Source organism: Arvicola amphibius, chromosome 5 (assembly GCF_903992535.2).
Source record: "Arvicola amphibius chromosome 5, mArvAmp1.2, whole genome shotgun sequence".
NCBI classification, from domain to species: domain Eukaryota; kingdom Metazoa; phylum Chordata; class Mammalia; order Rodentia; family Cricetidae; genus Arvicola; species Arvicola amphibius.
Window position 1 is genome coordinate 93,518,044 of NC_052051.1, and position 27,100 is coordinate 93,545,143.

At 40.8% G+C, this 27,100-nt stretch overlaps 1 protein-coding gene across 2 annotated transcripts in view; it reads left to right on the forward strand.

The window, feature by feature from the left end:
* The window catches only part of Chst9 (carbohydrate sulfotransferase 9), a 255,132-nt gene extending 228,795 nt beyond the window's left edge, over positions 1 to 26,337 (forward strand). For both annotated transcript variants that reach the window (XM_038331644.1, XM_038331643.1), the window contains one exon: positions 23,668 to 26,337. In XM_038331644.1, coding sequence (XP_038187572.1) covers positions 23,668 to 24,735 — 1,068 coding nt within the window. In that variant the 3' untranslated portion in view covers positions 24,736 to 26,337. The remainder of the gene's footprint in view (positions 1 to 23,667) is intronic.
* Positions 26,338 to 27,100: the final 763 nt, after the last annotated feature.

The window sequence follows — 27,100 nt, forward strand, 5'->3', positions numbered from 1 at the left end:
CACTTACTCAAAGTTCTTCTGTATCATTGGGGCATTCATGTTCAGCCTACAGGCCCATAGTATCCACTAGACTTTTCCATGAAACAAGAAATCTGAATGGTTGTTTTGCCTCTATTGGAAGTTTTTCTTCTGTATCCCGAAGAATGTCTGGAACACTCTTTCATGAAGCAGGAACCCTGAAGGATTGTCTCACTTTTAGTCAAGTTCAGCAGTCATTTTCCTGTGGGTCTTGCATGTCCAGTTCATACAGTATAGCATCAAGCAGTCCAGGCAAAAGCAGTTTCTTGCTCAAATGGCTATCCACTCACATTGAAAGAAAATTCCATTACAAATTTCCTCAATGCCCAGCAACCTCTCTGAAGCAACTGATGCTGCCAGAAGCAGACATGTCTCATTGTCCAAAAAAATCCAAGTTCTTAAAACATTTTAAATTCCATATTCATTACATCTTTGAAAGATTTGAATACCTAGCTATCTGAAATACATCTCTGAACATCTAGAAAACCTAACTAACATGACTACAAGTTTGACTATTATAAATGACTATCAATCTGTATTTCTTAATTCTACATTATATTTTTAAACGAGCATGTAAACACAATACCTTAATTGAGAGCAGAAATAGACATATAAAAATTGACCTTAAATTTGTATCAATAGTCAAAGAACCATATCAATGCAAAGTATTCATCTCTATATCATACCCCCTTGATATGTAAACAAACATTTATAAACAATCATTAGGTAATTAGGGCATTTTTCTCCAGACTACTTCCTACTTACTACTTCTTGGCAGCACTGTTAATCAGGTCTTTTACAGAGTATCCTAAGTGTAGGTCCATCTCAGTCAGCAGACCTGAAGCTGTCCTGGATATTGGACCATCTGGGCCACTGCTTTAGGCAGTTTTGTTTGATCAAACCATATTAGTCAATAGGGAATCTACAGCATTTTATCCTCTTGGAAGCAAAAGCAGAACCTCTTTTCCAAAGCAACATATCCTTACACCCAAATTTTGAAGTCAAGATACCTTTAAAGTATATATGTTGGTTTAGCTTAGCAGCCCGTACAATGAAATATCTGTCTGTACTTAGCTCATTCGCATTCAAAAAATTCAAAGAATACACAATAATATACATTATGCAGACAATAATATACATAATGCATCTTTATATGGCTTATTTTTCTTTACTCTTTTAATCTATGACTCTCTTTACTCTGTCTATTTATACACTTTACTTTTTTTTAAAAAAAAACCATTTACTTCTTTTCATAGCTATTTCTTCTTTGTCCCAAGCCTACATACAATTATATAACACTGTGACCCATTTAGAATTTGTCTTTATTGTGTGTGTATCTGTAATTATTTTCGAACCAGAAGCACTTTTTTTCTTTTTAAGTGGCTTGGACCAACTCTGAGGTCATGTCTCTTAGCTCTGCCCAATATAACATGGCAGAGACATGTTCACTGCCTCTAAGAGCCATACACACTGCCCCCGCTCCAGGGTCACAGCAGGTCTATGTTACCATTAAGCAATGTGTAATATGCTGTGCACAGAGCTCATTTAAGTGCTCAGCCTCCTGAAAGAACCAGAGCTATTAGTGCAACTAGTATAAACCAGGAAGCCCTTCCCTAAGAAGCCATGTAGCCTTTGCTGCCAATGCTGAGTCAGGAAGACCTCTCTTATAGGAGCTGTGGTGGTCTTGCTCACCACCAGCAAATACAGACCATCTAAAAAATGTGGCTACCAAGAAGCTGAGAAAAACTGTTATTTTGTGTCTAGAATTCCTTTTTAAGCTCTCTCATGTTTTATGTGGACATAACATAGTTGCCCCATGTTGGGCACCATTTTTGTTGACAGAGACCACTCATTCATTTCCAGCCGTACAGACCAGAAATAATCACACAAAAACTATATTAATTACAACACTGCTTGGCCTAATAGCTCAAGCTTCTTATTAGCTAGCTCTTATATCTTAAATTAACCAATTTCTACTAATCTATATATCAGCATGAGGTTCGTGGTTTACTGGTAAGGTTATCTGACATCTGTCTCCTTCAGCACCTACATGGTGTCTCCCTGTCTCCCCTTTCTTCTCTCCTCTGTCTCTGCTTGGAATTCCCACCTTGCTCTATTCTGTGCTGCCATAGGCCAAAAGCACATTCTTTTTTAACCATTGATAATAAAACATATTCACAGCAAACAGAGGGGAATCCCACATCAGGGCTCTATCTTGTGCATGACAAGGCTCCACCACATATATGACAAAGCTCCACCACATGCATGACAAGGCTCCACCACATGCATGACAAGGCTCTACCACATGCATGACAAGGCTCCACCACATGCATGACTAGGCTCCACCACATGCATGACAAGGCTCCACCACATGTATGACAAGACTCCACCACATGTATGACAAGGCTCCACCACATGCATGACAAGTCTCCACTATGTGCATGACAAGGCTTCACCACGTGTATTACAAGGCTCCATGTTGCCACTTAGACCTCCAGTGGCTACTCAGCCTTCAAGGACAAAGAATTCTGAATTTTCCAGTTCCACATTAAGTCTTCTAAGTATTCAGACAAACAGTATGTATAGCTCATTCACACGCTCACTCTAGACTTCACAAAAGCTAGGGGAACTCTACTGAGACCACTGCAGTTTTAGCAGTTTCTGTGATTCTGCTACATAGTAAGGTTTGAAAATCTTCTATCTCTAGTCTATAGAATAAAGTTCTAATTTAAGTATGAAGTCCAAGCCTGTATTCTCTTGTCCTACTTTTGAAAGGATATTCATGTTACTCCATAGGATTTTCTATTTTACTTCTGTATGTACTCTACTTAGTGACACTTGTAAAACCATCTCATCAATGCATTAACCCTCATCTTTGCTTGTATATCATTTGTGTGTATAAAATTAAACCCAGCTTTAAGCGCCAAATAATTTCTTTTTTTTCTGTATTCCCATTTTGTCAGCCCATTTGTTGTAGACCTTTTCATTTTTAACTCTGGATCTTGATTATTTATACTACAATATGATTTTTATGTTTAAATAGTCTCTCTCCAAGGGGAAGAACTTATGCCTGGATTTTCTTTATGTCCACTCTCAGACCTTGCACATCTTAATGATCAAACCAATTATTAAACAAATAGAAATTCTTCCACTGGCTGAACTATAATCTTAGTGGCTAGAGTTGCTGCTAAATATGCACAGTCTATTTCTGGCACTTGACTGTGTTCAAACCTGTATGTCACTTACCCTGTAAGGCAGAAACCAGGTGTTGTCCTTAGCCCTTCCCGGGTAAGATATCTAAACCAAAAAGTCATAAGAACAGGTCAAGACTGCGCATGATCTCTCTAAATAATGATATCACAGGTGGAAGGGGGAGAATCAAGGACTAGGAGGACCCATGTCTTTCTTTTGCTTCTACTACTATGGTCCATGTAGCCTAAAGGATGTTAAAAACTAAGTTTGCTTGGGTTAAGTTACCTAGGTTCTTGCCTGAACCAGAACATGATAGTGCTGTTGACTGCTGCCTTCTCGGGGGGGAGCGCAAACCTTAGAGCTTGATAATTTACACTGTTCTTACTGAAATGGCCATGCTCTCAAAGAGATGATTCTGACTTCATGATACTTTCTGTTTTCATCTTCATCCTAGCAGAATTTGAGGGGAGCTCATCCCAAACTCCTTTAAGATTACCTTCTCAATTCAGAAGCTGCACTTTTTTAAAGTGTCCAATTTGTAAGTCTCTTTACAAATCCTTGAAAACTGAATTGGATCAAAAGGTGGTGGTGCTCTCTGTGGTTGAAAAGAAGGGTTTAGAAATGACAATCTTTCCAAAAGTTCAACTGTAGAAGGAACGGCAGGCTGCATCCCTCTACCTGGCTAGCTTTACCCAAAATAATTACACGGAAACTGTATTCATTTAAATACTGCCTGGACCATTAGTTTCAGCCTCTTGTTGGCTAATTCTCACATTTTGCTTTAACCCATATTTTAATAAGCTATGTAGCACTATGAGGTGGTCACTTACCAGGAGAGATCTTAACCTGCATCTGTCTTGGAAAGAAGCATGGCAACTGACTATGGCAACTGCCTGAAACATCTGCCTTCTCTCTCCCACAATTCTGTTCTGTCTACTCCGCCTACCTAATTTTCTGTCCTATTAAAGGGCCAAGGCAGTTTCTTTATTAACCAATGAAAGTAACACATAGACAGATGACTCTCCTCCATCGTTCAACTAAACTAGGAACCTAGAAAATGCTTAAGCATAAATATCAAGGCTGTTTCCTTAAGTGGAGCCAAGAAAATTAAATTTTTCTGTAAGGGCTTCTAGAAATGGTGTGAGACAAGAAAGGTAGTTTGAAAATTGGCTCTGAAGTTTTTTGTTGTTGTTGTTTTTTACTTAAAGATTTGTTTTTATTTATGTGTACATATTTGTATATGGGTACACCCATTCCACATTTATGTACAGGCCTATCAGATCCCCTGAGCTAGAGTTATAAGCATTTCTAAGCCAACTTGCATGCTAGGAAGTACACTCATGCCCTCCCGAAGAGCAGCCAGCACTTTTAGTGGCCGAGCCATTTCATCACAGGTACTTGAAAAGCATGGATACTAAGTCAAAACTCTGTTTGGAACAAATATAGAGAAAACGATTAGCAATCAAACATACAGGTAAGAATATAGAGTGATTATGAATACTTGCACCCCACCATTATGATTGCCATTTGATCTCAGGGTATGTTATTCTCCATTTTATACAGATAGAAACTCAGACTCGAGATTGGGTTTAGCTGACAGACAAGTCCGATATTTTGATACCACAACATGACATTGTCATCTTCAAAGTTCACCTTCCATAACTACCCAGTCATGTTAGTAAAAGATAAAATAAAATTTTATGATATTTTAATAAGCTTATGAATTCATGTTGGATTGCAGTCATAGTTGTTCGTGATTGCATGTGACCCATTGCCAAAAAGTAGACATATTTGGTGTCGACTGTCCAAATCTTGCTAAGATTAGCGTTAAATCAACAATTAGGAGGGTAGGTGGCAATATTATTAATTGTTTATAAGCTTTTCACGAAGAAATAAAATGCTAGGTTTTCAGTAGAATTACCTCATTTAAACTTTGAAGCAATAACTCTGTGAGGCAAGAGTTAAAAAAATAGTTAGATGAAGTACCATGCCCAAGAACTCAGGCAGTTTTCAGCACTCAGGTGGTCAGCAGCAATACTAGAATGGTTGAATGTTGGACCATTCAACGCTACATCTCAAGACCCAAATACTTTTCTGTGTCTCTCTGCTCACCTTACCAGAGGAGATGAAGCCAGTAAGTGCAAGCTGTCCCTCTGGCTCCTCAGTGACACTCATGGCCACACTCACCAGTGGCCAGCTGAAGCCGTTAGCTAAGCTGCACAGTTTAGCCCAACACTGATGCAGTCTGCAATGCCAATTCAGACCGTAGCATTTGTGGAGTAGGATGCCCCTTTTCCAAAGGGGTTTCCATCAAAAAGAGCATATGCTTATTGTGATGGTCCCTGTTGAGCATTAAATTACTTTTTTAATTAAGTTATTTTAATCATATGAGTCTGGTCAAAGAAAAAATAATTTGTTACCTGAAAAAAGATTAAAAACTAGAGGAAAGAAAGGTAGACATTGGGATAATCTTTTGCCCATAGGCAACTTTTCTCCACAGAGCACATAGAGAGATGTCATGGATGGAAAGTAAAGTTTGAAGCAACAAAGTTTCCCTCTTGCCATGCATCACACAGTCTCTTGTGCTTTTCAGTACCAGAAAAATCATCTGACTTCCTGCAGGCTCTCTTAAAAATTCTTCTCTGTTCATACCACTGTTTTATTGCATAGGTGCTCATCTGAGAAGGCTGGGACGCGGACTCTCAAGTTCTCCATTGTTTATATCATGGTTTCATTGTATAGGAGCTCATCTGAGAAGACTGGGCTGCTGCAACTCAAGTTCTTCTCTGTTTATACCACAGTTGAGTTGTATAGGTACTCATCTGAGAAGACTGGGATGTTGAAACTTAATACTAAACATGTTACATCTATTAGAAAGAATGAAAAATTCTTTCCAATGCAAATGAATCTCATCACCTGAGATGCTCTCATCTAATAGATTGTGGAACAGGCCCACAATTCTCATCACTCTGCTTTCGGCCCTTCCTTTGCTTCCTCTCTCTTGTGAATTTTTATAATTATATACCTCTCCATTTCTATCATTTGTCCCTTAATGTGAGATGGGTCACAGAAATGTTTTAAATTGTTAAAGTTTACTAACAAAATGATCAACAGTATCATTTGGAATATTTATATCAATACATAGCATCACACTTCAAAACCTAAGGTTCACTAGTGTTATCAAGAGAGCTGAGGTCCTCTCTTTGGATTCTGAATCTTATTAATAAGAAGAAATTATGAACCAACGCTGAAGGATGCTTGAGGAGAATTGTATTCAATTTTAAGTAAAACATCAGGGCAGGCAAGGTGGAACTACCTGAGGCTGTCAGGAGGAAAGAGGATGCGGAAGAGAATGAGAGCAAGTCATGCACTGAGCTAGTCATGGAAGTCAGCAAGCAGTCACATGCCAGACCAGTTGCTGCATGGCAAGGGCAAGGACGATAAGAAAAAGGAAAAGGAAAAGTCATGCTTTTCTAAGTTCTTCAGAAAAGCAGACAGGCTCAGCTGAGCAGAAAGGACAGCAGCTTTGCAGGTGATTGCACTGATAGTAGGTAGATGGGAAAGACCCGTGGATTACTGTACTAAGGGATAATAACTACTATTCTTCCTACCTCTCCAGCATGGCTTTAAGTGAATCAGCATTCTTGACAAGCCCAACTGAAAAACCCCTTAAGAGAGGAGACAAATGCCCTGCAGAGCTCTCTAACTCTCATTTCACTGGGGAGAGAAAGTGGCCACAATTATCATTTTATTGTGCACAAAGCAAAACCAATTTCATTTGAGCTTTAGTTTGCAAAGTAGCACTTATTGAGAAACAAATGTCTGCGGAGGACAGAAAATACATACAAATAGTGAAAATTCAGAGTACCAGGAAGTAGTCAATGAAAGCGCTCTTGTCTTTATGAACATTAATGTGGAAAAAAAAGTTATTAACCACAGAGGTGTAATGTTATATTCTGTGGTCAATCATCAAACAGAAATGGAATAAACAAGATTCTCAACTATTTCATCATTGCTGTGCCTGGCTCAGAGTCTATTATAAAAGAATATTTTCATCATACAATTACTGGATAATTCAATTAGGCCAGTGTTCTGTAGATGTAGAATAATGCAATTTACTATGTTGAATGATTAGCCAATCAGATTTCTCTCATTTTCCAAAGCAATGGATTAACTAAAATGTGACCATAAACAAAATAGATTTTATTAGGCATAATCTACTTTGTAAACAAATGAAATTAATTATTTGCCTAACCTAGAGCTTTGAAAATGAAAGACCAAAATTGAACACATGCTTCCAATTTTGGTTTTGTTACAAAGATGACATTTAATGTAAAAGTTACAATTTAACTTCCCCTCAAGTATTCCATACTTGAGACTAAATGACTCCTCCAAATATGTTCGTCGGCAGATGGGAGCCACTTATGGCCTCATAAACTTCCAAAGCAAGTGAAATTATCCAGCAAAATAGAAAGAGATTACAATGAAGCCTCATCTGGTTATCTCAAAGATGATTGATGCCTTGAATAGTGCCTTAATGATGCAATGAATATTGACAGATAATCATCCTCCTCCATACCAGGAAAACACTGGAGACAAATACCAGTAATGTATGCTTTCCATCCATCAATAAACAATTTCTGCACATACCATGTGCTTAGAGCTATATTGTAAAGGATGTGGAAGAAAGTACAACACTGGCCCTATTCCAAGGGGTAGCAGAGGGATAAGCAGCATATAATAACAGGGCATGGTATCTGATATTGCTTGCTTCCTTATTAAGTAGGCAGTTGAGATAATGTAGGAATTTAGAGAAACTGACAATTAGTGAAGAGGTCAGTGGTCAAAGAAGAATCATGGGGGGGGAGGCGCTTTAAACTCCAAGGTCTCCCAGCTCTAATATCAAACTTCACAAGGAATGAACACTTTTGAGTCTGGACAGAATCTCAGCAGGGTTAGTATGAAACTATTCCAAACTGCATCTTCTGTTTTCCCCTTTGGACCAACCCTTCTGTTACAAGAAGCCAACTTTTCTCTAGGGCAGTGATTTCTCAACTCTCCTCATGCTGCGTCCCTTTAATATACTTCCTCATGTTGAGGCGACCCCCAACCATAAAATTATTTCATTGCTACTTTATAACTGTAATAGTTCTACTGTTATTAATCGGAATGTAAATAACTGATAAACAGGATATCCAACATGTGACCCTTGTGAAGTGGTCATTTTAACCCCAAAGGGGTCACAACTCACCGGTTGAGAACCTCTGCTCAATCACTGTATTCTGTTTTTCTTCTTCTTCCATTCTTGCAAGCACAATTCTATTTATACTTGGCCAACTATCAGGGTGGATTTCATAAAACGTGATTCACATATTATGATTCCCTGTGGCTTACATTACACCTCTGCTACAGCACACAGTCTTGGCCTAGAGAGATGTTGCATAGGTGGGGGCTGGAGTTCAGATCCCCAGATCTATGTAAGCCAGGAGGTGTGGCAGCCACCCGGAAACCCAGCACTTGGTAGGCAATGGCAAGGAATTCTGCAGAGCAAATTGGCTAGTTAAGGTACCCAATCCACAAGCTCTGGGTTCAACTGAAAAACACTGTGTTGACAACTATAGTGGAGGATGATGGAGAATGACACTTGATGCTTGAGGCCTCCAAATCACACGCACACATAGGTGTGTCCCACGTAGTTGAACACACATATATGTACACCATATGCAAATTCGCATGGAAAATCCCACAGTCTTAGCCACGGTCTGGTATTCCTGCCGAGCCTCGTCCTGCCCTCTTCTTTCATTTTGTCTCATTGGGCCATTCCTGATCCAACCACAGAGGCCTGCTCCTGCCTTCCCACCTGTCCAAATTCATTCAGTACAAGGCCGACACACCCACTTCTGCCCAGACCTGAACCGTCTTGCTCTCATATCTCATGTTTCTTCTTAGCTTAACTAGATCCACAAATAGCTCTTCCCTGGGCATCTGTTCAATGCAGCCTTACCTCTCTTCTTTCAGATACTTGAACACATCGCTCTGATTTAGTGCATGCATCCACTTAGCACCATTTAAACGTCCTCATTCATTTGCTCACTGACTTGCTTTTCATCTGTCCTCACCCACATAAACGTCAGCACCACCGAGAACAGGGGCCTTGTCAGAGTTTTCATCCCTCTAGTCTCAGGACCAGAAAGCAGTGCACATTTCAAGTGTTCAATAAATAGTTCTTGAATAAATGTATTGCTTGGTCAATTCTGTCAGCCGTGTGGTCTAGACTAGGGAGGAAAGGTGTCTAAGTGAAATGTTGATAGTGGGGTGTGGAAGGTCTCAGGGAGAGATGGACAGAGCCTGGATTCTGAGTAAAGGCAGGAATGAATGAACTAAGACATGAATTACCATGAAGGTTGCTATAGAAAAATAATTATCTTGGCAAAAACCACATAATTTGTCACGAAAATAGCTCCAATAAATGTAAACCACATAGCAAACACTTATACTTGTTCCATTTATTTTTTATAACCACTAAGATCCACATTTTAAAATGAGAGGTTGATTCAAGCACTCCGATTTAATCATCAAGACATCTGATTGTAGCGAGAAGACCGTGCGGGAAGTGCTGACTTAGAGTCGCCCTAGATGCAAATGAAGCGTGGGGTGGGGGGCTCTTCATCAACACTCCCTGCCTACATAGCACCGCCCCCCAGACTAAAGAAGGTGTGGATGTATGTCTCCCAAGCAGCCTTGGCTCACAGGGTTCTTTTACAAATTGGCCTGTGCACCTGCGTATTCCCCAAGGTTGTCTTCCTTGACCTGAAGGAATGCAGATCTGACATTGGAAATAAAGCAAAAGATAAAAAAAAATAAAAATAAAGCTGAAGATAAAAGTGTCTGCATAAAGGCAGTTAAGAGAATGAGACCAATGACCTTGGAGACACACACCGAGGAGTAAGGAAGCCAAAGCAAGCACTAAGGATAAGTTACAGGTGAATCCTAAGGCTAAGGAAGTAGTGTGGATGAAGAGATGGAGAAATTGTAAGAGTCAAAAGAGAAGAAAAAGAAATGCCATCTCCTAGGGGGAGGGGACACAGACATTGCAAACATGAACTCACGGCAGCTGTGGAGGCCTGCACTGGGTCTGGAAAAGAATGAACTCATCAACAGTTAGGTGTGGATGGGGGAGGGACACAAGGAGACCTAATCTTCGCTGCTGGACTATTTTCTACCGATATTCCAAATGCAGGGAAATCATTATCTGCAGTTGTGTGCTCTCCAATGACCCCCCCTGGCTCCAATGGACACTTCCAATCCAGTGATTACACAGATGGCTCTAGTAAACTAAATGGGTAACAAGCAAAATGAAAAGTCATGTGCCCAAGAAAGGCAAGATTTTAGGATGGAGTGGGTATATATGATGGATGAGAGATAACAGAGGATTAATCAAAGTATACGTATGTATGAAATTGTCTAACAACAAAATTAATCAATTAACATTAAAATTAGAGCAATAGATTCCCAGAGAAATAAACCAAAGCACAGCACAATTAAAAAATGTGGCTTCTATCTTTCAGAACATTTACAAAGACAGACATGGTTTTAAATGAGTCTTGTGCTAGGCACCCTGAGAAGACAATCTTGGTGATAAGAACAGGAATTTAGAAGATGATACCACTGAACATCACGTGGCCTCTTACTCTTGACAGAAGACAACATTTTTTTCTCAATGTGCATATTTTCATGGAAACAGCATCATAAAGCTAGTGTCTCAGCGATGATAAAGTTATGTCCAGCATCTCCCCAGGAGTTTCCAGTGCCTCTCTCCAAATGCAATCCGCAAGCACCAACACTAGCTCCATTTTCTCCCAGATCTGTAGCTGTTTAACTGTCGAGTCACAAATTAAATATTTTTAGAAAGTCCACCCATGGATGGAGTGAAAATCACTGTATCTGGATGTTTCTGACGGTAAAAGGGAGGCAGACAAGCTAAAGATGCCATGAAGTTCAGCAGCTTTGTTCTGAGACTAGCATGAAAGCTGAGCAGATGGTCACAATCTCAGCATGGTTTCAGAGAGAAGAGGAACGATGTGACATTCAGGCAGGGCTAGCTTCCCCACAGATCTCTAGGACCAAGAGTCCAGCCCCTTGCCATGCCAAAGCATGAGATTATTATTATTAGAGCATCCATTGCTTGTAGATACCCAACTACTGCCTCACTCTTCTAGAGAGATACAGAAATGCCTGTTAACCCCAGATGTAGAGAAAGGCTTCCTTCAAATCCAGATTGGAGAACCAATGAGTTTACTAGGGTTACAGAAACGGCATGAGTGACTTGAGCATCTGTGTCACCATGGATACTTTTTCCTTACATAAGGAGTAGATGGAGTTGATAAGCATTGCCATTCCTTCTGAGCAAGGGATGCTAAGCTTTGTTTGCTCCCAGCAGACGACAGGCTGTAGTAAGGAAAGCTGGTGAAGGTACAAAGTCTGCAGGAACTTTCATGAATTGGGTCTCTTGCTTTATGATAAATGTGTCTCTAGAATTGACTTAGAATCTTTATCATCAGTGTCTTCATATGAAAGATGATTGTGACCAATGTCAGCAGTAGCCCCCGCTGGTAGCCAGCTGCTTTGACAGCTGTCAAAGCTATTGGCTGTGGGCATTGTTCAGCATTGCTCAACTAGCTTTGGAGTAAGTGGGGGTAGGGGCTGTAATACAGAGTCTTGAACTCTGCCTAAAGGAGGTAGCAGAAAAGGTTAGCCAGAAAGCTCAAGGCTCCTTCTCCTCTACCAGTTACACTCTGTAATTAGCAGAAAGCATGCACCTCTAGGCCTGGAGGTACTTAACATACACCAGCTCTGGAGAATAAAATTGAGGACTCTTGCCTTGAACCCAAAACTCTAGGACTGGTTTTGCAAAGAAGGCAGACAAAAAAGAGAGAGACCATGGCCATGGCCGTAGCTGCTTCTGATAGCTCTTTCACGCACACTTTGAGTCAAGTGCAGTTGCCTCAAAGTTATAATCCAGTTTAGGACTCTGTAGAAGTTATAGAATTAATGAATAAATGAAGTAATCATCCAAAATAACATTAATAAATGTTTCTGAATACATAAGTATGGAAGTCCTTGCAAAGGCCTGCTTGATCACCACTCTTTCCAGTTCAATGCACTCTGGTCCCTTCTCGTGACATCCTCCACCCCTACTTTCTTGCCTCTCTATCCTGCTTTGCCCCTTGGTTTGGCCTTATTTTCCCTCACAGGATCCTCAGACTAAAATCCTGGAAAGAAATCCTCACAGCACAGCCTCAGGATCCCCATGCAGGTTCTAGTGCCATAGGCAGCGTTTTTTCTGGCTCAGAGTTGAAGGGAACCACAGTAACACACCAAAGTGTGAACTGCCTGCTCTCAGCTGTGGGCTGGGGAGGGCTGCCTTAAGTAAAGCTGAACTGTCACATATGCAGGATGACACCAGCCACAGGGGCATGTGTGACACGCAGAGGTGCTGACACAGGAGAATTTGATCTGAGGCTAGCAGAGGCTTCACCAAATAAGACCCATGGAATGTATTCCTGCAGTGGCCTGCCGTCTTCTCTCTTGGAATTGCTTCCCCGTGGCTGAAATGCCTCGAGATGGTAGGTGACGCACGTACAGAAGCATATGCTGCTTCTAAGAATCCAACATTCTGTGCTAACAGCCCAGCTCCCACCATTATCTTAATTCACTCCCCCTCTCCTTCCCCCCACTCTCCTCCCCCTCCCTTCATTACCAGAGCTGGCCATGCCTACCCTTATTTTCTAGCCTATAGCCCACAGGAGAGATAGACTGATTAATCTGGCTACTTATCTCCACCCAGCTAGACAGTGCCTTCCTCTGAGCCCCTCATTGATTCCCAGTGATCTATGGATAACTATCCTAGGTCGAGTACTCACAGGGTTTGCACATAGAGACTATTGCCACAGTAAAGTCTCTCTGGAGCTGAGCGGCAGCATGAAGGATGAGAGGAGACCAGAGAAGACATGGAGACAAGACACACTGACATTTGGGAGAACTGGTGTCACACCCTGTGCCTTGTAACTTCTGTCCAAAACTATCTAATTAATTCTTTAAAAGATTTCTTTTTTTCTGCCACCCAGAGTATCAATCAAAAGAGTAAGATTTTAGCATCACCTGTGATAATGTAACCCAGGATGCCTCTTGTTCAATGTTCGTGCTAGACTCTAAGGCTGACTTCAATGATGAAGGATTTTTTACGTTTCAGCATAAAAATGTAACAGTTCATCTAGCTGTGAGGTGTTCTGTTTTTTTTTTTCCTCAGCTTTGTCTTATACATACAGGCACAAATACACACACCAAGCACTTCCAATTGGAGACCAGCTACGGTGGGTCAGAATTGGAATCCTTTATTTATGATAATGCAGAGTGTCTGGGATCCTAGGCTCCAGTCAATGCCATCACTTCCATCCCAGCATATCCAGGAATAGTTGCTTGGTTCAACACCCTTCCCCACCCCTTTAAAAATAAGAAACCACAGTGTTGGAATGTTTGCTAATCTAAGTGTGCTGGCCCTGTCTTCCCACATTCTTTGATTTCTTATTGTTTCCTTGCACTCTGACCAGCTGTCAGCTCTGCCCACACTTGCATCTCTGTCCAGTGCATCTGCCTTGCATGGCCGTCAAGCAGCTAGAGTTGCCAGGTCTCTCCTCCAAGAATGCTTGAGTGTTGTAGCAGGATTTCGGGAGTGACTCTGGGATGTACATCCTGTGTTGCCTCAGGGAGTCCTTATAGGAGATTCGGCCCTCACTCCCACTCAACTAACTTGCCTAGTGGTTCACCCTCTGTCCTCTGCCTGCTCATCTCTACTTTATGTGCCACACTCCTCCTAGAGTCTCCTGGAATCTACTTTAAATTAACCTCTTTCCCTCAATCCATGACCCAGTTTTTGTTTTATGAGCATCACAAAGAAAGATTTTGACTTCAGATCTTCCAACAATCAGGTGGAAGACTTGCTCAGGTGGAAGACTTGGTGGAGCAAACTGGTCTTCAAACTCGATGGGATCAACTCAGTCCTAATGCTCCTAACCCTGCTATAGCTTCCTCCCTTTAGGCATTTTAGTCTTCAACCTGTAGGAATCCCTCAGATGGCCCTATTGAGCTGACCTTTGCTTCTGATCCTCCTTATCCCTCAGGCATATACCAGTTCCAGGGTCACCTCCTGAACTCATCTGCCTGGCCTGCAATAATCCTTCTAAATGTTTTTATTACTATGTGTATGGGGGATGAGAGTGGTGTATATGTCAGTGCAGGTGTATGTGTGCCATTGTGCCCATATGTAGTTTGGAGAGGCTTGTAATTCCCTAGCATCCTCTTCATCCTCCAGTAACTAACTCTTCATTATTCTTCCCCGCAACCCATCTAGTGCTTCCTTCACTTTTGCTTTCTTTGCCTTTGCTTCAGTTGCTCTTTTCCCTCCCATTCCTGCGTTCAAGTATCTTTACCATTCTCTTTTCTTCCACCCCTCTTCATTGAATGTGTGTGTGTGTGTGTGTGTGTGTGTGTGTGTGTGTGTTGCTATGAAGTTCAGGTGAGAGGGAAAGACAATGAAGGAGAGTAAAACAGCAGAGAAAAAAACTAATGCTTTGAAAATGCTTATCACCTTGAAGTTGCCCAACAAGTAAATATGCATTGACTAAATCAATAAAAAGTATGTAACATTTACAAAGAACGGGCTTTATGTTAAGCAACCTTTACCTTTATTTCCTGTAATCCAACTACCCAACAAGTTAGATGCCAACCACCTGCATTGTACACACAAGGAAACTGAAGTTTTAAAAACAAGCTAGAGTAACCACGGTTACCCGGACAGAAACAACACAACAGACAGCACTTCTGCCTGACTTGGAAGTCTCTGTTCCTGATGCTTGTTTTCTCTTTCAACAGCCTCATGTCTGGTGCTCTCTGTACACTGGTTCACTTAATTAATATTAAAGAATATATTGCTTTATTTGTGGTGAACTGGAAACAAGTGACACACAGCTAAATCCAGTGAAGGCACAGCTCCAGCAACCAGAGTTCACCCAAGCAAGTCCATCCCATTCCCCGTATCCGGCCCTTCATCTATCACAAGAGCGTGAATGCCTGGATTTTCTCTTCAGATTGACACCATGGCTAAATCAGCCAGTTCCTGGGTTGTGCTATAGCTAGGTATGCCAAAGAGAGAGTACTCCAGAGAGGATAAGTCAGAAGACAGGAGACAGTGATTTTGTATCCACGTGAGTTCTGCCAGAAGTCCTATCTTGCCTCCAAACTAAAATTAACTGCCTCACATTCTATAATTTTTACATGTTATTTACCCATTGTGTGCATGTGTGGAGACACACACTTGCCAGGTCATGCAATAAAGGTCAGGGAAAATCTGCAGGCGTTGTTTTTTCCCCTTCCACCACGTGTGTTTTGGGATCAAACTCAGGTCATCGGGCTTAGCAGGAAGTATCCTATCCACTGAGCCGGCTCACTGACACAGCTGCCCCTTTCTGTACTGTCTGGCATTGTCCTCTTCCTCTCTCGTAGTATATGCTGCCATGCCTGTAGTAATTTTTTATTTTCTTTTCCATCTCTTTCTCCCCTCCTCTGGAACAAGGATGCTCATGGAACACGTCTGTGTTAGTAGCTGTGCTGCAGGCATCCAGTTATCACGTGGCTCCTCCATTGTCAGGAGACCTTTGCTCAAGGAATGGCTTAGGGCAAGATGAGAAAATGACTTTGGATTATGAGGACTCTATAATCACATGCTTCTGATTTAGCCCTATTGTCTTATAGAAATTAGCTTAGATCTCCCATCTCATGTAATTATATATCCAACTTCTGAAGCCTTGAAATCAAAATGTGTGAGAGAGAAAAGGCTGTGGTGTAAAGAGGCATTGATCTACATCCCCGCAAAGGACTGACTCCAGTGCATCCCACCACATCGTATCAGTGCCCTTATTACCAACCACAGGCAATTAAGTCTTCATGCTGGTGTGAAGAAATGTGACCACACCCAGGTCTACGACCAAGAGAAGTCACAAAAGATACCATAGAATTAAATGAACTAAATGCTAAGTGATGTGGAAAAGAGGAAACTGCCATCTGTTTGGTTAGTATTCTCATCATCAATGTACTCACTGAGCATCTAGACCCTCTCTTCAACATACCTGTTTTACAGCATCTGAGTCACCCAAAATGACATCATAAGCAGAGAATTGTAACAAGCATGAAAGACACACATTTACCACAAGAGAAACAGTCAGTTTTAAAGAAACAAATGCTACTCCCAGTGGTAAAAACACTTATTCCACAAGCATGAAGACCTGAGCTCAAATGTCAAGTACACACATAAAAATCTGGGCATGGCCACTTGCTGGAGACTGCAGACCACCAGACCCTAAATTTCCTGTAAACAACTTTTTTTCCTCTGCTCTGAGCAGCTTGCAAACTTGTACCATGATGCTACCTAGCTCATTTAATAGAATTTGAGAGTCCAGGGTCTCTTGAAGGAAATAAAGCAGAAAAAAAAAACACCTATGATTCTAAAGTTGGCAACCTGGGAAGCAGAGACAGGTGAACCCTGGAAGCTCATGGGTCAGCTAGCCTTGATTCATTGTCAAGATTCAAGGTTCCTGAAATACTCTGTCTCAAATAAAGGTGGAAGGTGCCTGGGGACCAATACCCAAGGTTTTCCTCTGAGTGCCACACAAGCATCAAGCAAAGCACATGTACTCACAGGTGTGAACACTCAGAGAAATTAAAAAGAAAATTCTCACCATTCATACTGTAATGGACAAGCCATTTGCATAGGCTCAAGCCTTCCCAGGCCACTTATCTTAGTCCAAGTCCTGCCTGCTTGTTCTTCTCACCTGACTCTGGACCACTGGACAACTTCCGGTGTCAGCACACACATCCCTTTACACCCCTTTAGCAGACCTTCTCTGGACCACCAATCAGTTCACAAATATCGACACAGAGACTTATTATTAGCTATGAAGGCTTGGCCTTATCTTGGGCTCATTTCTTGCTAGCTCTTACAACTTACTTTAACCTGTTTCTCTTTATCTGCATTATTCCTTAGGGCTTTTTATATTTCTTTCTTTGTTTCTGTGTGCCCCAGTCTGTGTCTTGCTGGATAGTGGCTACCTGGCTGACTGTTTCTCCTCCTTCTCCCTCAAGCCTAGATTCCTTCTACTTATTCTCTCTGCCTGCCAGCCCCACCTATTCCTCTACTGGCTAGCTATTGGCCATTGAGCTTTTAATTAGACCAACCCAGTGCCTTAGGCAAACAAAGCAACCCATCTTTACATCGTTAAATGCAGCATTAACAACTGTTACACATCTTTGCCAAGTAAAAGTAATATTCCACAACACACCCCTGACATTCCCATCTCTTGCTTTCTCAGTCCTCATCTCAGACTCATCTGAGAAATCATTTTATTTGCAAAATCTCCCCTCCCCCATCTCTTCATCTACATTAAGCACCATTTTCACTGGTAACCAGATGTCTGGTGCGTCCTTTCACTATGGCAATTACCACATATTTTCTTAAACTATTCATTTTCAACCTTATTAAACCTTGGCGTCAAGGGGCCCCAGATTTTTATCCTTTTCATCATTGGCATCCAACACACACCTGATGTTTGGAAGGCTCCCAGCAACTTTGATGGGTGGAGAGCACAATTCCCAGAGGAGGTATCCTTGATTTAGTGATCTTGGATGAATAATAAGGATGAAATTTTCAAATTCAATATGATGTTATTTAACATTCCAGGATTTTTACTGCTTGAATGCACATGTTTGAATACTAGTGGTTGTTATCTGTAGTCACACATTTTCAAGTTTGCAATGTCAATTCATTAAAGGCATTTATGACAAATGATAGCCATAGCTTACAACTAACCTGTTGTTTAAATGGTGACCCAAAGGCCATGTAGATGTCCTTCATCCATGTTATCGCCAGAAACCTTGCAGATGTCTGCAACTCATGTTGTCACTGATTGATTGTAAAGGGCAGGAAGCTACTTTGGCAGGGCTATCTAATAGGTTTTCTGTAGTGCGATAATAGGTTACTCCAACACAGTAAGTCAGATCAAGCTGAACTGAAAGCAAAAGAACGTGTTTATTTGAACAAAGCAACTCCCAGGTGAGCCCTCCAGTCCCAGAGATTGGAGAAGTCAAAGAGCCAAACTAAAGCAGGGAGCTTATATACCCTGTAGGTCAGGGGTGATGGCATGGCCTCCACAGGCTGGGTTTGTGCTCAATTGTGGTTAAAATCTGACCACTTCAGGAAGGGACATGGGCTGCTGGCAGCTTCAGAGGAGGAGCCATTGCATCCGCCAAGAATACAAGACTGGGCTTCTTGACACCTGTTCATTGTTGGAGATTTTCTGAGAGGACAGAGTTTGAGTGACAGGCATGGGGCTTTCTGGGTCAAGCAGGAGTGAGCTGGGGGTTCTAGCCAAATGCTATAGATGTCTGCAAACTCGGTTGAGAATGAGAGACACAGAAGGCTTCTGTGAAAACCTGTTCCCTCAACCCCACCCCAGCTCTAGAAATATTCTAGACCGGAAGTCATTGAAGAGAACTCTTAAAAATTGTGACAGGGATGTAGTGTATGGTTCTGGTTGGGATGAGGGTGGAGAAGGACTCAATTCTATTTAAGGGGCTGCCCACTGGGAGTCTGGCCATGCTCCATTGAGTATATGGGCAACACAAATTAGAATTGGCATTTTAACTTTTCTTCCTTCCTTCCTTCCTTCCTTCCTTCCTTCCTTCCTTCCTTCCTTCCTCCCTTTCTTTCTTTCTTCCTTCCTTCTTTCGTTTCTTTTTTTATGTTTTGGGGGAGGTCACAAGGGTGGGAAGTAGAGCTATGGGAAGACTGGGAAGTAAGTCTGATGGGGAGCATTATGTGATGTTCCCAAATAATCAATAATGTTATGTTGGAAAAAACAGGACATCACCAGTTATAAAAGAAAATAGTCTAGACTCACTGTTAATGCCATCTTTGGAGGCAACTTGATAGAAGTTGAGGTGGTTTTCACAAGGAAGCTAAGATCGTGTATTAATTTAGAAGAGCCTGAATGTCCCAGAAAGAGGGACAGGGTGTATGAGACGCCGAGAGTGAGAAGGAAAGAACGTGGAGGGAAAGTTGGTGTCAAGAGAGATGAAAATGGGTGCTGCAGGAATTCCTACAGCCAGTAGCCTTTAAGTTACCCACCCGCTTGGGCGTGGCCTCTTATACTATATATGCCAATGTAAAGCCCACGTCTGGTCTCTCTTCCGGTGGCAGTGTAATTAGGTTCCTGTTCCCCATTCTGTGAGTCTATCCATAAATAAATAACCCTCTATTAGTCTCAGTTCTGAGCTAATGTGGGATTTCTTTTAAGCGCCCTTCTTCAAATGGTAGTAGAAGTGGCCCAGCCAAGGCAGTCTACAGATGTCACCTGAAGATCAAGACTTTATTGTGTATCTAGTAAAGTCAGTCCAAACTATCAAAACACGAAAAAGAGAGTATCTGGGGAAGACTAATTTGGTAGTCATTTTGCAGCAACACAAGTTGAGAAGACACTACAGAATACCCAATGAGAAGAAATGAGGCACGGGCGACAAAGTAAATCACAATATGGAAGGGTATATAAAAGAGAGGAAATAAGTTTTTAAGGATGCATACATGATGTAAAATAGTCACTTTTCTTTCCAATTGTTACAAAGGCTCTCAAATGTATAAATCAATGATCAAAAAGCCACAGGATCATTTCCAATATATTAACGAGCTTGGGAGGATTAAAAGGAAAAGCTGACTTAAGATTTCAATCTTCCTATTCCTGTTGTAGTTGCCGTCATTGGGGAGCATGCCACTAACTTTAATATTAGTATTACATTGATGCACATTATAGTTTAATATTAAGATCCCTCACTCTTGGCAAGCTTTGGTTAGAATTGAAGGAGTCAGATCTGAGTGGAATGGCAAGAGGGAAAGCACCAAGCCCTAATAACAGCTTATATAGAATAAATAGTAATGATGTGACTGGTTCTGGGAGACTGGAAGCACTTTGTGAGCCTCTTGCCATCTTACTTTTGAGAATGAGTCTTTTCCTGTACCTCAGTTTAATCAGAGTACAAGAAACTGGCTAGCGTGGAGAGAAAAAAACTCTATCAAGGGTCAGAAACCTAACCCTTGTGAATGGTGAGCCTTTCGCTCATGCTGTTGAACTTGTCACTTTAAAGCTGCCTGGAGAACACGGACATCTGACAAATGCTCAATAAACAGGAAGCGTTGAATGTGTTTGACTCACAGACTGACGAGACATCTGACCTTACATTTGAGGTCTGTGTCCTCTTTAAAGTATTCAAGTCCACTGTAGAGCATTCTTTTCAAAAACGAAAAAAGGAAATCCTCAGACACACTCTTTATTTTCTGAATTCCCTTTGTCACTGAAGTCATGTGAAAACCAAATGCAGCCACAGCCTATGGAACTCCAGGAGAGATTATTTGATTACAGTTGGGAGCCTCAAACACAGAGACTCTGCTTCATTGTGTCAGCAGTGAAACCTGAGAATCCAGAATGCTGACAAGCCCTACTGAGGCTCCAAAGCAACTCCGAGTGGCTCAGAACCATCTGATTTGCAGGCAAGCAAAGCTCTGCACCTCGTACCCACCATAGCACAAATGGCTCTTCCTGTAGCTCTTTTCTCTTCTGCCAAAGCGTTGATTGAGCACAGATTTTTTTTCAGTGCCTTACAAAAATCAGTTGATCATTTATCTAAGGCAACCTGGACCTTCTTATGAACATTATTTTTTTAATAAAGGCCATAAATTTTGGAAGTCACCATTAAGTCATCACTACATTTATTAATTCAGTGTTATCTCTTGCTTGAACCACAGAGAACAAGGAATTGAGACCTCGGTGGTAATATTCTAAAGCATTGGGTGGGGTGGGATAAAAAGAGAAATGACAGAAGTCAGTCATTTCATGTGGTTCTTAGTGCTCTGAAGAAAACCAGCAGGGAGGGGATTGCAAGGAGCACGGCTTAGAAGAGGGTGCTTGGAAAAGCTTAGTTACAGAGGGACTTCCTGAAAATTAAGTGGTGAAGAACCAGCTGTGCTATCTGCCAGGAGTCTGAATGTGTACTTCAAGTCAACACAGGTTTGGGCATGGGAAAAAAACAATGAGAGAATAGTTAGGCAATGGGGATCTGAGAAACGATGGCTCAGGCGTCATTCATGTGTGTGAAGTGTAGACACCATCTATTAAAGATGAGGTTAGGAAGCTGAGTATGCTGTCCATTAATTGTTGTGTAGTGCTAAGACAAAAAGTAAAGGTGCAGCATCTGAATTAGGAGCCAGGGCCTCCAGGCAGAGACCAGGGACAAGAGAACAATAAAAAGACTTCAGAGAACACAGTTTCACAGGAAGAGAGGCCTCTCTCGAGCTATCCTGGAAGCAAACTGAACAACAGGGAAATAGCCCCTTACTTCTTTGTCTAAGGGAGAAATGGATCCAGATAATGAAGTTTCATTTACTTGAGAAAGAACAAAATTAGCCGAATATGGGATTCTAGTAAGAGAAAATTATAAAAAAATAAAATAAAACATTCTAGAATTCTCAAAATAGGAGAATTTGATGATGACAGAGGTCTGGGGGCACAGCAAAAGGCTGATTTTCTTTTAGTTTGGTTTTATTTGTGGGGCAAAAAAAATGTAACTGACTAGGTTGCATACAGAGACACACAAATCACAGTGTGGATAGTAGTGACCAACTGAGGAAACTTGAAATTCATTTTACCATGATGATAAAATAATGTTACTACTTTCCCTGAAGTAACAATAGTTATGATTTTTGTTTGTAGTGATAATAGAGGCATTAGTAATATAAAAATAATCATGGCAGCTTGTTACAGTCCTATGTGAAGTATTCCTCATGCACATCTGCCAATAACTCTATGATCTTTCAAATGTACAGGAAAGTCATATATAATTGATAACAACTTTATGGGCCATAAATCATTGATCAGAACAAAGAAGGAACTGGGGCTTTGAAGAATCCTGGCAGTCTCTGGGAAAGATAGCAAATGAATAGCTTTAGAGTTGAGAGCTCAACTAGGCGTCTAAACAGTGCAGACGGATTGTGGCAGGTGTTTTATGAGGCTGCACAAGCTAGTTTATGGTAAAAAAGATTATTAACAAACTCTTCTTGGCCGTCTTGTATTTAAGTTCGTGAAGTCCCGCTATGTCTGAAGGTGACTCCACTACTCACTTCTCTGCTCTTTCACTTAATTAGTAGAAAATTCTTAATTATCTTTGAAGACCAAAGTCTATTCATTCATCCACAAAATGTGAGGGCAACTACCATCAGCTATAGACCATCGTAGACACAGGGATTATAAACAATAAATATCAGAAAGTTTTCCCTCTTCTTCTACCTGTACCGTGGTGGTGCCTTGTATTACTCTCTGACTTATCTGTTAATTTTTCCAGTACCACACTGAAGGCCCTAAACATTTATTACCTATCTTTTTCAAGTCTAAGCGAGAGCATACCCATCTCTATTCACAACCCTCCAACAGCTCCTTAGCCTACACAGAGTAAAAGCCAATGTCTTTAAGAGTTTTGTTCTTATTAGAAATACCACATATAAAACCCAAGTTTCATGGCTTCCCTTTCCCAGACAATGCAAGTTATAGGAAGGAAATAATCAAAAGATAACCACTTGAAAAGTGGGCTATTAAGTCAAGCAAGAGAAAAAGCAGCTTTTACACAACAAGTCATCAAAGACATCATTCTGGATTCTGATCTTTCCCCAAGTATGGAAGATGGACAATCTTATTCATGAATAAAATTGTATAGTATTGTGACTATAACTCACGTTATCATGATAAATGAATTGAAAGTGAAGTATTTTTCAAATGAACAAATACATTACTTTAGTAAATGCTAATGAAACTGAGATGATTGTTACTGTTTAATAGTCTTGCTACAGTTTTTAAGTTGTAATTTATGAATTTAAACTCTTCTATATATTGTAAAATGCCCTTCCCTAAAACAACAAAAAATGCTGTCTAAATATAACTCTGGGTTGCATGTCCATTCAGTGATACTACTTGGAATAACAGACACGGTGAGCCTCGGGAATCACTAAGACACAGAATGGCTGAATTTTACTTCATTGCATTACAGACAAAATTAAAGCAGAACTTTCAGGACCCTCTCATCACTATCTTAAGGATACTAATTTTTGCTTTCTATTGTTGGGTTTTCTGTTAAAAAATCTTACTATAAAATGTTTATTCAGCTTGCCCTGCTGAATTGTTTCTACTAGTTTATACTCAATGTGCTTTCTTTCTTCTGCAGCATCTGAAAACAAAGATGCTAAGTTTTTATCTACTATCCTCACGTTTGTGAATGTGCATCTAACATGTCTTCTTCCTGTTTTAACAGAACTCTGAGGTGCACATGCCTGAGGACCTAAAGAAGAAAAGGGGAAATCTGCTCAACCTGGGGGGACCCGCTAGGGTTTTAAAGAAGAACAGCCATTCCCAAGGGGAGGATGGAGCCCCCCAATCATCAACAGATAACTCAAAAGAAACGCACCAAGTAGCTAAACCTCAAGCCTTTCAGAAGCCCATCGAGATGACTTGGCCCTTAAACAAAGGTTCAGTCCAAGGCAACAACAAATGGAAGAAAGCAGATGCAACCCAAGAGAAACGTCAGTCCTTCCTTCGTGAGTTTTGTAAGAAACATGGTGGAGTAAATGATCCCAAATCCAGTCTTTTTCATATAGTATCCAGAGTCTATGTAGAAGACAAACATAGAACTCTGTACTGTGAAGTGCCAAAAGCTGGCTGCTCTAACTGGAAAAGGGTTCTGATGGTCCTAAATGGATTGGCTTCCTCTGCATACAATATTTCCCATGACACTGTGCACTATGGGAAGCATCTGAAAACATTAGATAGCTTTGACTTAAAAGGAATAGACATGCGTTTAAAAGCCTATACCAAAGTCGTGTTTGTTCGAGATCCCATGGAAAGATTAGTGTCAGCATTTAGGGATAAATTCGAGCATCCCAACAGTTACTATCATCCGGTGTTTGGAAAGGCAATTATAAAGAAATACCGACCAAATGCCATTGCGGAAGCATTAAATAATGGATCTGGAGTAAAATTCAAAGAATTTGTCTACTATCTATTGGATGCTCACCGTCCAGTAGGAATGGATATTCACTGGGAAAGGGTCAGCAAACTCTGTCATCCATGCTTGATCAACTACAACTTCATAGGGAAGTTTGAAACATTAGAAGAAGACGCCAATTACTTCCTGCAGCTGATTGGTGCTCCAAAGGAGCTGAAATTCCCGAACTTTAAGGACAGGCACTCGTCTGACGAAAGAACCAGTGCTCAAGTGGTAAGGCAGTACTTAAAGAACCTGACTAGAGCAGAAAGACAGCGCCTCTATGACTTTTATCACTTGGACTATTTGATGTTTAATTACACAACTCGACATTTATAATTTGCATTCATTTTCTAAAGCCTTACATTGATGTAATGATGATGGCCTCAAATCAACTCCTGTTATTTTCCTACAATTCTCTGTATGGGGGAAATTTAACTAAGTGAAGTTGTCTTGATTGAATGAAGATTTTTTTTCTTAACCAAAGAGTATGACAGCAATTGGCACAAAGTTATTGGAAAATCATCTCAAGGAGACGTATAAACAACTCGATGTGCTTTTAAATGTTGGGGAAAGAGCTGTTTTGGCATTGTGGCACATACCGTGGCAGCAATAACTTAGCCAACTGTTGCATTAACCAAGAAGGCCTCTTGCATGTAAAATAAGGGGGTCAAAACTGGAGAGAATTATGTATCCAAATCCTGGCATCAATCTTCTAACATGAATGAGCCTATTCTTAGCAGTCTGTAGCACATGCATCAAATGACTGGGTGGTGTTCTTATACGCTATCCACTGTGATGATGGACCCATTTTTAAATGCTTGGGCATAGGCATTTTACTATTGGTCTGGAGGCACTCTGTGATTTTCAATATGAGAGTAGAACAGAAAAACAGATGAAGCTGTGACTTATTTTTAACAGCCAGTAAAAAATGCACAACATGCTAAGATCAAAACAACAAAAGTAACCTTTCTCTTCCAGGAGAAACTTCAGGGAGTTGATTTTCTTTGCGGGAGGCGGGGCATTGGACCCTCCATGAGAAGACAAATGAGCACAACCAAGCAGGTCCTCATTTCTAAGCATCATCAGATAGAAATGTGCTCTCAATTCTGCTTGAATTCGAAAGGGGGCAATTGTTTCAGGATGGAATAATCATCAAAACCAAAAGTTGCCATTCTGAATATAGAGCTCTAACAATAACAGGGTTTTATAAGAATATTACTTGAATTAAAGCACCATGTGCAGAACTTTCTATGCAGAATACCCTCTAAGAATAGCTTTTGTTGCAGTCTAATTATTCAGCTTGGGAATAACTTTTTAAGAACTAATATACCACTTCAAAGACAGGTTATGTTCTGGAGGATAAACATAACAAGAGCCCCTAGAAATGTTTTTAATAGGCTTATGCATAAGCAAATTAAGGTATTTTCTTCCTAAGTTTAAATACTCTCTACTAACAAAGCCAAATACCATTGCATGCAAATATTAAATCAAAGTCTTTGGAAAATAAGACCATGTGTCACCCTTATGAAAAGTTGTAATGCACTTTGGAAATTTTTTCCAAGGGATCTAAAATTTAAAGACACATTCAGATGAGAAGTACATTTTAATTAGTTAACTACTAGCCTGGCTTAAGCAAACCACATGTCAATCAAATCCTGTGGAAATGTTTCTTAAACATGTTTCTCTTCCTAAGCTATCGTTTTTGATCAGTAAATACCCAGCTGTCTTGCTAAGAAAGCTAGGTCTTAATATTTGAATATTAATAGACCGAGATGCTTGTAGTCATACGTGTCTCATTTTGATTTTCCATTTCATGGCTGAGTATTCATAAATTGCTTCACTGTGTGTACACACCGCCCTATCTCCTCCGCATCTCAAAGGAGCGGGTGAGCTGTAGCGGGCCACAGCAGCAGCATTAAACTCCGCACACCAACCTTCGCCTACTTTCCACCCCATTTCTTTGTGCCTCTAGACCGTACACTTAGGCCGAGTAATCCAAATTATATAAATTAAAGTGTTTCTGTGCTGGGTAGAATTCCTAGTAACTTGGAGACTTGAAATTATCTTTTTCTGGAGAGAGAAAAGATAAACACTTCAGAGACCTGAAAGTTTATTCACACACCACTCAAAGCTCATTTTAGACAGCGCCTGTTGCAAAGGCAGCATTCCTAAATTGAAGAAATAAACAATGATAACAGCAAAAAATATATTTTTAACCTCCCCCCAATTTCATAGCTCTGGAAAGGAAAAATAAAAATACTCTCTCACATTAGTATTTCTCACACACTGGGGGACATATTTGTGCGCCGTGTTTAAGCCTCCACAAATCCTCCGGTGGTGGGGAGTGAGAGGATGACGCACCATGCTCTCCCCACCACTCCGTGACTTTGGCTGGGAGATAATGCCACCCTACCTGTGGTTTCAGGCTTCGGAGTCCAGGCTACCTACCCTCTTCAACCACAGTGTGAAAATCTTAACTGTAAACTTCCAGAAATAAACAACTTGTAAGTTTTAAAGTGTACAGCATCCTAAGGTGAAATTTCTCGCTTCCTCTCTATTTAACATGAAATCTCTGTGAGCCCTTTAACCAGTGCATCCGTGTCGTATATGCTACCTACCCATGGTAGCCATTCAGTTATCAAATTGGCTTTCATGGGATTACAGTGTTTGTGTTTAAGTGCCTTCATGTAGTGTTCTAATG